General features: G+C 34.3%; 1 protein-coding gene across 8 annotated transcripts in view; it reads left to right on the forward strand.

Moving 5' to 3' along the window:
* The window catches only part of LOC121419891 (glucose-6-phosphate exchanger SLC37A2-like), a 36,572-nt gene that overhangs the window by 6,027 nt on the left and 17,235 nt on the right, over positions 1-13,310 (forward strand). For all 8 annotated transcript variants that reach the window (XM_041614368.1, XM_041614363.1, XM_041614364.1 and 5 more), the window contains exons 3-7: positions 2,130-2,244; positions 8,135-8,213; positions 8,806-9,018; positions 10,047-10,213; positions 11,921-11,973. In XM_041614368.1, the coding sequence (XP_041470302.1) occupies positions 2,130-2,244; positions 8,135-8,213; positions 8,806-9,018; positions 10,047-10,213; positions 11,921-11,973 (627 nt within the window). The remainder of the gene's footprint in view (positions 1-2,129; positions 2,245-8,134; positions 8,214-8,805; positions 9,019-10,046; positions 10,214-11,920; positions 11,974-13,310) is intronic.

The raw sequence follows: 13,310 nt of genomic DNA on the forward strand, positions 1-13,310 counted from the left end.
TGGTACCAGGTATGAAAAAAATCAACGCAATGGCCGGGAAACAGTTGAATGTAGTATAGGGGTCCATTATGACTACCACCATGTGCAATTTCTAATGCACATTTTCCCCCTTCCGATATCACAATTCTGTGATAAAATAATTAGAATTACACAGGAAATAAATCACAGAGTCTAGTAACCTCGCATTGGTGAGTTGTCATGTCATTCGGCTTTGCTTTTCAAAACGGCCTATTAACATCCAAAATAACTTGCCGTATTTGTTAATTATAACTTAAAATTCATTTGTTGCCCTTTTTGGGGGGATGAGGTAAATATCAGACAATATATCATCAAACAAAGCTCCATCTATTTTTCAAGGCCGGCGGGAGGCTCACACACGTGCGCATACTAGCTAGCCAGTCTGAGCTCTGTCTCTCTGCCAGAGCTCTGGGGGAAAATTCGCTCAGTAAAGGCCTCAATGATGGTGATTTTCTGTTTCAGACAGAGTTTACATTTCGGGTATATTATTCAAAACTTCCAATAAAGTTTGATGATTTTTTCATTGTCATGTATATTTAATTTATTAATGAATACATTCTCACCAAATTTAGACTCCCCCATAGAGAAATGCAATTTTCGTAGAAGTCTGCGTTTTCAAAGAACTTCAGGAAAAGTTAGGGTATGTGGGCCTTTATTACATGGCCGAGTACAGGTTATTGTACTGGAATAGGCGAAGTAGAAATTAGATATTGAATTCATTTATTATATCAAAGTTCAACTCAAAGTCACACCCACACAAACACACGCACATACACACACACCCAAGATTCTAAGCATAGTGAAAAAAATTACTTAAAAATCATACAATGTTACTAATAATTCATTAATAAGTGAACAGGTATTCCTCAAAATAGAAAAAATGTAGCATGTGAAAACATGTAGATAAAATTATTGACCGAGTGGAACATCATAAAATGATGAAGAAAAGACTTGATGGTTTCCAACTAATTTTTTTTTTTAAATCAAGGAAATATGGAAAATAAATGACCATTTCATGGATTTAAAGATGCAAAATGTGAAATTTTAGCCACTCCACTTTTGATGATAAAATAATTTTTTCCGAGTCAATAAAGAGCTGAACATTTTTCACTGGCTTTCTTTAAAGTTTCCAACTATGGTAAATGAAAGCAATTCTAAGGAAATATGTTATGCAGGTAGCCATTTCATGGATTTAAAGATGCAAAATATGAAATTTTAGCAACTTTTGTTGAAGGGTTTTTTAAAACCTTAAATACCCATAAAATATCGATTTTTTTTTCTCCAAAATAAACGTAAAGACTCAGGCCTACGTTGCTGAAAATATCCTTTTCAATGTGTGTTCTTTTATACTGGACATGATTCTCAATTGTTATTTTGTATACCTTAATAAAAATAAGAGTAGTGCCGTCATAATGAAAAAATTATTTAAAAAATTGGGCAAGCAGTTTTTTCTATCGGGCAAGCAAATTTTTTCATCACTTGCCCAACAGGGCAAGTGATGAAAAAAAAAAAGTTGTAGAGGCCTGGTTGTACTTTAAATTTGACTATGTATTGTTTGATTTTGTTGTGCTTTGTGAACGGAAAATGAATAAAATCTAAATCTAAAAAATCTAAATTTTAAATATAAGTTTTTCCCCCCTCACCGGGATGTCATTGATATCTCACCAAACTTCAGTGATAAGCGCTTTGATCATATTTTTGGTAAAGCGCTATTATACCTATTTAATGTAAGTACCTGTTATGTATGATAATCCCATTTATAACAATAGATACATGTAATGTAAAATGATATACATGTAAAATTGCAACAAGAACAGATAACGATGTTGGTAATGGTGGTTATAATGATGATGATGATGATCATGATTCATGATTCATGAACAATCTTCTCCCTAGAACTGCCTACATGTACATGTATTAAGCACCTGAAAGTACATGATTAGTATTTGAAATATGAATCTGTGTTTTAGCTCTATGGTATGTTTTCCTTATTATGAAGGAAATACAAAGTTATTTCATTGCTACATGTAGCAGCTAAGAATTCAAAATTCAGATAGGAATGTGATATGATTCCACATTATATATGATATCACTTTATTTCATTGATTCAGGGTGTCTTGCATTCTAATTGCTCCAAGTATGATGGCGATGATAGTAATATACCATTCTTTCCTGTCTTTGAGAGTAATACAACTGATACATGCTGGTGCTGCTGGTCACCTTTTGGTAAGAAGGCTTATTTCCTTGGTCATATTTTTTCATTAAAGAATATCGTGTTATTTAGGTGGTCTGTCTACGACAGATCACCTATTGATTTCGTCAGAATTTTCTTTCTTTATTTCTTTATTCATGGTACCTATTTTTTGTCGCCAACTTTTCTCGAAATTGGCTGAATCAATTTTGCTGATTTTTTCGTCATATATAGAATCTATCATAGAGACGGCAAAATAAGCTTTTCAAGGTCATATGGTCATGATGACGTCATCTACGCGCCATTTTGTAAAATTCTTCATTTGATCATATCTTCATTATCAATTGTCAAAAATTAACAATATTTACATGACATTAACTTCATGTCAAGGGTCAAATGTCAATGTCATCAAAGGTCATGTAGAGGTCATGACGCGCGCGTACGCGCGCGTCAAAGGTAAAAAAATCGTCCAAATGACCTATAAATTTTTTTGGGTACGTTTCAGGTCATTTTAAGCATTTCAAAAATTTGCATATGTGCGCGCGCGTTTCCGCGCGTTACACCTTAACGCAACGCAGAAAAACCATTTCTTTAATATCATTGCATTGCTAATAAAATTCTGAGCAATTTGATACCTTGATCAACCTTCTACAACCATTAATAACGAAATTAACACCCGTTAAACTTTGCAGCACGTGTGCGCGCGAGCTCTCACTATAGGCCATATATGGGCAAAAACATGCCTATTGCAAATTCACTGTAGCTCTTTAAAAAGTCCGTTGACCCCCAATTTTTTTTTCATATATCGATAGAGTATTAATTGTAAATTTGATTTCATGTCACCATTGTCCCTAAATTATATCGTGACGTCATCAAATAGGCGCCCAAACTAAAAATTTCATTTTTTTCAAAAATGACGTCATCAAATTTATGCAAATTTGGCTGTAACTTCACGAATATAGATCATTTTTCGCCCAGATTTCGATATGTTGTAGTTTATAATGTACTCTTTCTCCTCAGTTAAGATGAATATTCGTTTTGAGAAACGCATCATTGCGTAAAACAGCGATGAAAAGAGGCATGTCATTTTTCCTCATTTTGCGTGTAATCTCTATGGGACATGACTTTTTCCCAAAACTAGATTCGACATTCCTCTATTTCGTGAGCCATATCTCCATTTCTTCTGGTCAGTTTTGCCGGAGCTTTTAATATGTTATAGCTGAGATTCTGGGCTTTCGGTAATGTGCCCTCCACTTTTTGATCAGATGCCGGGATCATGCCCGTATTTCACTTGCAAAATTGGAATTGTAATTTTCAAAATTGCTTACGTGTAATCTCTATGGGGAATATCGTGGCTCAATGGATAACGCATTTGACTTGCTTTCTCGAGGGCGGAGGTTCGATTCCTGGGGTAGAAAAGATGATTTTTTTTCATCTTTTTTTTTTGCCACCTCTTACATGATCCTTTATGATAATTAAAAGGTATGAAAGTTAAAATTTAGCAAGATAAAACAGATTATAATTGTTTTTTTCATATCACATGTATTTTGTGTGTAATCTCTATGGGACATGACTTTTTCTCAAAACTAGATTCGACATTCCTCTATTTCGTGAGCCATATCTCCATTTCTTCTGGTCAGTTTTGCCGGAGCTTTTGATATGTTATAGCTGAGATTCTGGGCTTTCGGTAATGTGCCCTCCACTTTTTGATCAGATGCCGGGATCATGCCCGTTTTTCACTTGCAATATTGGAATTGTAATTCTCAAAATTGCTTACGTGTAAAGTCTACGGGAAACATTAATAATCACATTGAGCAATGGTCAAAATTTATTCTTAGGATGTCTAGAATCAAGATTATCAATCATATCTAAATCATTCATTTATACATTAGCTGACTCTGAATTAAAAATCATGACAGACCACCTAATTCGTCCGCATGACGAATTAAATTCTAGTTTGACATTGTCTTCTAATTATTTTGCACAATGTCAGATGAAATATTGATTCAATGCTTTTAATGCAGTCTGTTTGTCAGCCCTGTTTTCAAAAAAAGTAAACTTATCTTTGATTGATACATTGTGTCATGTACAGTGTAAACTTACAAAACTTGGCATTTGATCAAAATATTTGCCAACATTGTATTTTACATAGTGTAGGTACTCTATAATTCAGTTCCAGACTAATAATTTTCCATTCATCATACAAGAAGAATCAAAATAAAGGTTTGTATTGAAATACATTGTATGGCCAACAGGTCAGTAACCAATGTCAATAGTCAGGTCACTAGAGCTATCGTATACATTGTAGATATCAAATTTGATAAGAAGTATTAAAACTATAACGTTATTAATACTGTAAGATCACATGTGTTGTCACAAGCTGGGACCCCTAAAGATTGATGGGGTTATAGTTTTCAAAATATTGACAGGAACAAAAATGTTAAGAGTTCAGCAACCCTTTGTCATAAAAATTCATTGACTTAAAGTCATACGCTATGATTGTGAAAAATGTTGGTCAACCTAAACAAATTTGGTATGTATCTAGGCCTACAGTAAATTGTCAGTTCGTCTATTGCCAACTTGTCCACTCAACACATAGTCTACTTTTATTCAGTCTAATACCATTCCGTCCATCAATGTTTTCCATCTATTTGTATGTGTCTCCATTGTAATGAAATAAGTTGCGACATAAATAACTATGCACGTAATCAGTTGTCAATCCAATTGTTTTAGTTCTTGGTGGAAAATTTTGAATCAGCCTAATTTCATATGATAATTTATACAAAAGAACAAGTGGGGATATGACATGGTCAACCCACCTACATGTACATGTAATGACATGTCTAGAACTGGAATAATGCAAATCTTTACAATTCAAACTTTGTTATTATATTTTGATCTCAATTGCTTCAGTGAATAGTATTATTTATTGAGATATAGATATTTCCAGCTAAGACCATCCTTTTAACATGTGACCATACATGTAAATATTCAAACAGGAGCTTCCTTTGAATGTCAACAAATTTTCAATGACAATCATCATATCATAATCTGAAAATGATTTTGTTTTGTCAGTGAAAAGAGTAATTTTCTGGAATTTATGATAAACTATATGACAATTACTATCAAGGAAGCCATTAACGATATGAATCAAGTGTGATTGTAAAAAAAAATGCAATGCTTGCATCACATACATGTACATGTAATTGTGTACAATATACAACTCTACATGTACATGTATCTTGGTTCATACCTCGCCCAAATCAATGACTTAAAGTCATTATGCTTTGAATACACAATGGCAATCCTGCTTGTCAATGAGGGTACATGGGTTGTGAGGAAATAGTTTCCTAAAATAATCAGAGCAAGGTCATTGCTTCAATCACATGATCAAGTATTATAGTCGATGAGATTTTATCAAGTCAAGTGTAATACGTGAGTCTACAATAATCTTGATGATTGTTTTGTCATGTTTCTACATGTACATGCACATGCTTACAACAATATCTTTTTAAGACCTTGTTTTTAATAACCTTTCAAAGTTCACTGTCTACTTGTATAATACAGTAAAGGGAAAGTACATGTACACCCTGACAAAAGAAAAAAAAAGGATACGTACATTTAGAAAACATTGGTGAAGATTTGATTAAACTCTATATTCAAAGAGTGATGAATGATTTTTTTCTAGTTTTAAAATTGTGAAGTCGCAACTTCCTCAAGTACAAATTTTAATGGAATATGATAAATGTATACAATTTTGTTTATATAGCATTGAGTATAAGATGTTGTGTCTGCTGATATCTCAACCACACAAATATTAAAATAAATTTCAATTTATTTGATAAAAACACATATTGGGGGATTCATAACACACTACATTTGGAGGAGCTGCTCGTCTGTGATGTCACTAGATCAAAACCTTTGACCTACAAATATTTATTGTCTATTTTTCTGCTGTTATTAAAACTACATGTAACTTATAATCAGCCTGAAGGCGAATCTCCCCTCACTCATTAGGTGGTCTGTCTACGACAGATCACCTATTGATTTCGTCAGAATTTTCTTTATTTCTTTATTCATGGTACCTATTTTTTGTCGCCAACTTTTCTCGAAATTGGCTGAATCAATTTTGCTGATTTTTTCGTCATATATAGAATCTATCATAGAGACGGCAAAATAAGCTTTTGAAGGTCATATGGTCATGATGACGTCATCTACGCGCCATTTTGTAAAATTCTTCATTTGATCATATCTTCATTATCGATTTTCAAAAATTAACAGTATTTACATGACATTAACTTCATGTTAAGGGTCAACTGTCAATGTCATCAAAGGTCATGTAGAGGTCATGACGCGCGCGTACGCGCGCGTCAAAGGTAAAAAAATCGTCCAAATGGCCTATAAATTTTTTTGGGTACGTTTCAGGTCATTTTAAGCATTTCAAAAATTTGCGCGCGCGCACATATGCGCGCGCGTTTCCGCGCGTTACACCTTAACGCAACGCAGAAAAACCGTTTCTTTAATATCATTGCATTGCTAATAAAATTCTGAGCAATTTGATACCTTGATCAACCTTCTACAACCATTAATAACGAAATTAACACCCGTTAAACTTTGCAGCACGTGTGCGCGCGAGCTCTCACTATAGGCCATATATGGGCAAAAACATGCCTATTGTAAATTCAATGTAGCTCTTTAAAAAGTCCGTTGACCCCCAATTTTTTTTCATATATCGATAGAGTATTAATTGTAAATTTGATTTCATGTCACCATTGTCCCTAAATTATATCGTGACGTCATCAAATAGGCGCCCAAACTAAAAATTTCATTTTTTTCAAAAATGACGTCATCAAATTTATGCAAATTTGGCTGTAACTTCTCGAATATAGATCATTTTTCGCCCAGATTTCAATATGTTGTAGTTTATAATGTACTCTTTCTCCTTAGTTAAGATGAATATCGTTTTGAGAAACGCATCATTGCGTAAAACAGCGATGAAAAGAGGCATGTCATTTTTCCTCATTTTGCGTGTAATCTCTATGGGACATGACTTTTTCCCAAAACTAGATTCGACATTCCTCTATTTCGTGAGCCATATCTCCATTTTTTTCTTGTCAGCTTTCCTTGAGCTTTTAGTATGTTGTAGCTGAGATTCTAAGCTTTCGGAAGTGTGCCCTCCATTTTTGATCAGATGCCGGGATCATGCCCGTATTTCACTTGCAAAATTGGAATTGTAATTTTCAAAATTGCTTACGTGTAATCTCTATGGGGAATATCGTGGCTCAATGGATAACGCATTTGACTTGCTTTCTCGAGGGCGGAGGTTCGATTCCTGGGGTAGAAAAGATGATTTTTTTTTTCATTTTTTTTTTTTTCTGCCACCTCTTACATGATCCTTTATGATAATTAAAAGGTATGAAAGTTAAAATTTAGCAAGATAAAACAGATTATAATTGTTTTTTTCATATCACATGTATTTTGTGTGTAATCTCTATGGGACATGACTTTTTCTCAAAACTAGATTCGACATTCCTCTATTTCGTGAGCCATATCTCCATGTCTTCTGGTCAGTTTTGCCGGAGCTTTTAAAATGTTATAGCTGAGATTCTGGGCTTTCGGTAATGTCCCCTTCACTTTTTGATCAGATGCCGGATCATGCCCGTTTTTCACTTGCAATATTGGAATTGTAATTCTCAAAATTGCTTACGTGTAAAGTCTATGGGAAACATTGATAATCACATTGAGCAATGGTCAAAATTTATTCTTAGGATGTCTAGAATCAAGATTATCAATCATATCTAAATTATTCATTTTATACATTAGCCGACTCTGAATGAAAAATCATGACAGACCACCTAATTCGTCCGTATGACGAATTAAATTCTAGTTTTTTTTTGTTCTGTATGTTTTACTTTTTTTCTTCAGATGGCGGTGATGCAAACGTTCTGCTTGGTAGCCTGGACTATGCCTACCTGTTTGCATATGCCCTAGGCATGTTTGCAAGGTAATTTTCTCATACAGCTGTAGAAAGCTTTATATATAAAATGTATAGTTGATAATAATTTTTTCTGTCATTACAACAATAACCTTATTTATGCAGGTGAATGGAAAACTGAACATTTATAGTGTGAATCAGGACCATGTTTGTACGCAGACCCTTGTAACATTTAAAATGCTGCAATTCGTCTAATGTTTTATCAAATGATTGTCTTGCAAATCACTTATAACTCTTTAAATCAACAATTTGAAGTGTGCTCATGTAAATTTCAAACATTCAAATTCTTAAGTTTCTTATTATTTGACATCCCCATCTAGATGTACATTGTACATGTATGGTGAAATGAGTTTAAATGTTTTATCATAAAGTAGAAGTAGAGAGTATTTACTACTGTCAACATGCCTTTCTTGGCAAGATGATGTGCATAACAGTTTTGACATTCAATTTAACAGTCCAACTAAATTTACTATTTTTCTTCAATAGTTATGTATATATATCTTTTTGATGTATTAAGCACTATATAAATGCAGAATATTATGATAATCCTGTGATTGTCATATTTTATAAGATTTCAATGTTTCTTTCTGATATCTTGCAGTGGTCACATCGGTGAACGTATGGATCTCCGTTACTTTCTATCTTTTGGGATGATCATGTCAGGATTCTGGACAGCGATGGTCGGCATGGCATATTTCTGGAAGATCCATACCTTCTCTTATTTCATTATAATGCAGATAGTAGGTGGTCTGTTCCAGGCTACAGGATGGCCTAGTGTAGTCGCAATAGTAGCTAACTGGTTTGGAAAAGGAAGGTGAGAACATTTTTATTTTTCCTAAAGTTTTGTTGATTTTGTGTCAGTAATGCCATGGTCACATTTGTTCTACGGCGGCCGTACGGCGAGTCGAAAACAGCCGTTTCAACATTTTTTGTCCAACTACATATTGGTGGTTTGAATAAAAATTTATAAAACGGCTGTTTTCGACTCGCCGTACGGCCGCCGTAGAACATATGTGACCATGGTATACGCTATTTTTTAGGATTTTCTATGCTCTCCATCATCATATTCATAATCACATGATAATTGTCTATCATCACTGTTACTATCAGACTGCTATGCTCAGTGATACATGTACATGTATGTACAGTACATGTACATAGTGTGCCAATTCAATACACATAGCAATCCACCCATTCAGGTGTAAGTTTTTCTAGTGGTGGGTGAAAGCAAAGTTTTATAATTGCTCTGAATTCAGAAATGATTGAAATTCCCCAGAATTCATAAGTGGCACATGTATGTCGGATGATCATTCACACATATACATGTACATGTATTCTGACAGCCAGTTTGGCATTCTGCTTATCATTTTCATACTCTGTGATATTGCTGGCAGCAATTGACATTTGTGGTACACACTGTAAAGAGCAGATTGTCTCAATTTTCTCATTGATCAAGCTCCACCATACCTGTCAGACCTCCTAACAGTTCGCCAATCAATATACAACACTCGGTCATCATCACATATCCCTCTTCACATCCCCGAACATTAAAATTAGTAGGTGATAGGTCATTTTGTGCGTTTCAGTTTGCCCCCAAATATTGGAATAGATTACCCCATAAACTTAGACAATGTTCTTCCATTGATGTATAAAGAAGATGCTTAGATATCATTTGTTTTAACATGTCTAATATATTGCAAGTAGTGTTTCATTTTGTGTAGTTTTGTTTTAAGTTTTCACCGATTGTATTTGTTTTGTCATTTGTACAGCGCTTTGTAACTTTTGAAAAAGCGCTTAATAAGAAGTAATTATGATTATTATTACCTTTGATTGTTTTTATAGGAGAGGATTGATAATGGGTGTATGGAACACACATACTAGCCTTGGTAATATCTTAGGATCATTAGTAGCAGGAATCTTTGTAGACCGTGCATGGGGATGGTCATTCATTGTTCCAGGTTTCATTATTGCAGGGATGGGTGTCATTATATTCATCTTCCTTATAGTCTGTAAGTATACCAACCCTTTGGTGTGAATGGTATGGTCCGCTGCTCATACCTCGGTCACATTTGCTCTACGGCGAGTCAAAAACAACTGTTTTATTAATTTTTATTCAAACCACCTATGTAGCTGGTAAAAAATTGTTAAAACGGCTGTTTTCGACTCGCCGTAGAGTAAATGTGACCGAGGTATAAGTGATCGAAAGTTGAACGTATGAATGTGTATGGTTTTCATTTTGACCTAAAATTTGAATTTGATTTGAATTGGAAAGGTGTTATTATTATTGCTCTTGGCAGCCAAGAGGCTGAATTGTTTTCAATTAATACGTAATGTATAAAACTGGTTAAAAAAAATATTAACACTTGAAATGATAACAGAAATGGATTATATTACAACAAACAAGTAGAGCATGAAAACAAACAAGAAAAATATAAAGTGAAAAGCTGAGATAGTGGAATGATGTATTTTGTTAAGCATCATAATTTAAATAAAGGGGAGAGGGATTACTGGTTGCATAAAGCAGGAGCTGGTTCAAGGATGAGAGAGTAGTCCTATTCAATGCACAGCTTCAGGGCTCACTGATCCTACTAAAACACCATTAAACCAGAACAATGGTATGGACCATTCTAATCCTTTGTTCTGTTACGAAGGAACTGTTCAGATCAGCTAACATTGACTAGATCTGTGCATGAATGAACTTTCTAAATTCAAGGTTTCAAGTTACAGGTTGTATGAAATTCTAAAAGTAATACATAAGGCGGTTTCAAACCGCCTCGATCACAAGAATCCCCGTTAAATTACGAGAACTTTTTTTGGCTAAAAAATACCCATTAATTATTCCTGCATTCACACCGCCCCGCGACGTACCCTTCGAGATAAGTTCCCGAAGTTACGAGCATGCGCAGTATGGTCTGATAAGCAGGCAAGGCGCGAGATTCAAATTCACTAGCCCAGCAGCCACCCACGCCGCCGCGCCCAACGACACGCTGGGCTAAAAGTTCCCGTAATTTGCTTTCACATCGCCAAAATACCTGCGACCTTGGAAAAATCCCCGCGAAAGTTCTCGTAATTTCGCCAAGTACCTACTATTTAGCGGGTATTTTCTTTCGGGGAAATTACGTAGTTTGCTTTCACATTACCAAAATACCTGGTATTTTCTGATCGGGGTAAATTTCCCGATCAGAGAATACCTGGAACTGGCGAACTTCAAGGCGGTCTGAAACCACCTATTCTGTACTGTAACTTTAACTCATGTCCTTTATTGCAGTGAATGTACATGTATGTTTTGAATTGCTCATAAACTTTCAGTGCTTCCCAGATAAGCATTTTATCAACCATATTGCATATGTACATGTACATGTATATCCATCTGGAAATAAGGACCTTCTTGTAAAATGGTTGCATGTACATAAATGTACATGTATACCCAGTTGCTGTGTGCCCTGATTATCAATTATAAACAGCCGTTTGGAAAAGTTAACTCGCAAAGTCTCATAAATTTTTAGTTCCAAATGTTAGCCAATATTACAGAGAACAAAAATGAAGATTATTACAACTATTGAATTCATTATTTTGTGTACTCCATGGACAAAAAGGAAGGCTGTAAAATTCTAAAGTATCCGAACACTCCATTTCCCATCGTACTTGTTAAAAGAGATATAAATTCAACCTTGTATTTCAAATTAAAGGACAAAGTATTTATTTCTATTGTGTAGATCCATCTGATATTGACTGTAAACCACCTAATAGAGTTCCATCATCTGATACTGTAAGTACCGGAGTTATTATTTTGATCTCATTTATCTACTCTTTTCACAATAAAAAAAATGTATTTTGTAAAAAAGTGAAGGAAAAAAAAAATTTGAGTGCAAGTCATCAATGTACATGTGATTTTGATTATGCATGATTCTTAATTGATTGATATATTGTTGACACAGTTCCAACAGACTATTAAAAGTGCACACTACTACATGTATTTACGTGTTGGGTTTTGTTATGCTACATGGTATAGTGTGTCACAAGAAAAGAGAATTTACATCTCTGAACTAAACGTCACTTGATTATCAACAAATTCAAGAAGCATCTTCTTGGGATTTAGGCTTGATTGGTTTCAGTTGCATGTAAACACAACTCTTTATCTGTATCATTCAGTCAGCAAAATACCAGGGTTGGTATCATGCTAACTTGAAAGCACGCTAAGTGTGCAGTGGCTCAAAGTATTAATTGAGATATAATTTACTTTTGAAGGAGTCCAAAGATAATGAGTTAAAAATATGTCTGCAGGGAGTTTATTCCAGTCTTTCTAAAATTAAATACCAATCAGGTTCTCAGTTACCCATCTAGTATTTAAAGATATCCTTAAAATCAAGTGCAATAAATACATCATATAGAAAAAAGGGAAAAAACACAAGATACATGTAGTAATATAAAAGAGGGAAGAAAGTACTGGTTAAGAGAATTATTGAGTCAGCTGTATTTGAAGTGAACACTCTATAAACCATGCATATAATCCCTGTATTGAATGAATCCTCTTCACCTTTGATCAGCCTATTGTTTTCAGTCACATGATCTGTCAAATGGTGTCATGTGACTTTAGAAAAAGACAAACTACATTGAATGGCAGTATAAAGAGTTCATCCAATACCTGGAAACATAACGAGTTGTAATCAATTACATGTTACTGTTGTCTATAGGCAAATCTGTATATAAGTTCACAATCGATTGCAGATATTTGATATATCTCTTCGTGCTACCAACCACTATAAGGAAGTCTCTCTACTCTCTAACTCATTATCACACATCCTGCTAAAAAACCCAGCATGATAATTGTGTTGTTTTAATCATACCAAAGAAAAATTTGCTTGTTTTGTAAAACCAGTTGAATGATTCTGTCAAAGAAGAAATTATATGTCGATGTTTTTCTTTGAATGATTAAAAGTCGCCCTACAGTGTCCAGGTTTGAAAAGACATACCTTGGATATGTAACTCATCTTATTGTGTCTTATACTATAGAAGCCATTGATTTTATCTTCTTTTTTGTCTTTTTATTTGTTTATATATATTTGTTTTGGTATCTTTATAATTTTGTTGGGGACAAGCCATCGA

The sequence above is a fragment of the Lytechinus variegatus genome, chromosome 8, assembly GCF_018143015.1.
Source record: "Lytechinus variegatus isolate NC3 chromosome 8, Lvar_3.0, whole genome shotgun sequence".
Taxonomy (NCBI): domain Eukaryota; kingdom Metazoa; phylum Echinodermata; class Echinoidea; order Temnopleuroida; family Toxopneustidae; genus Lytechinus; species Lytechinus variegatus.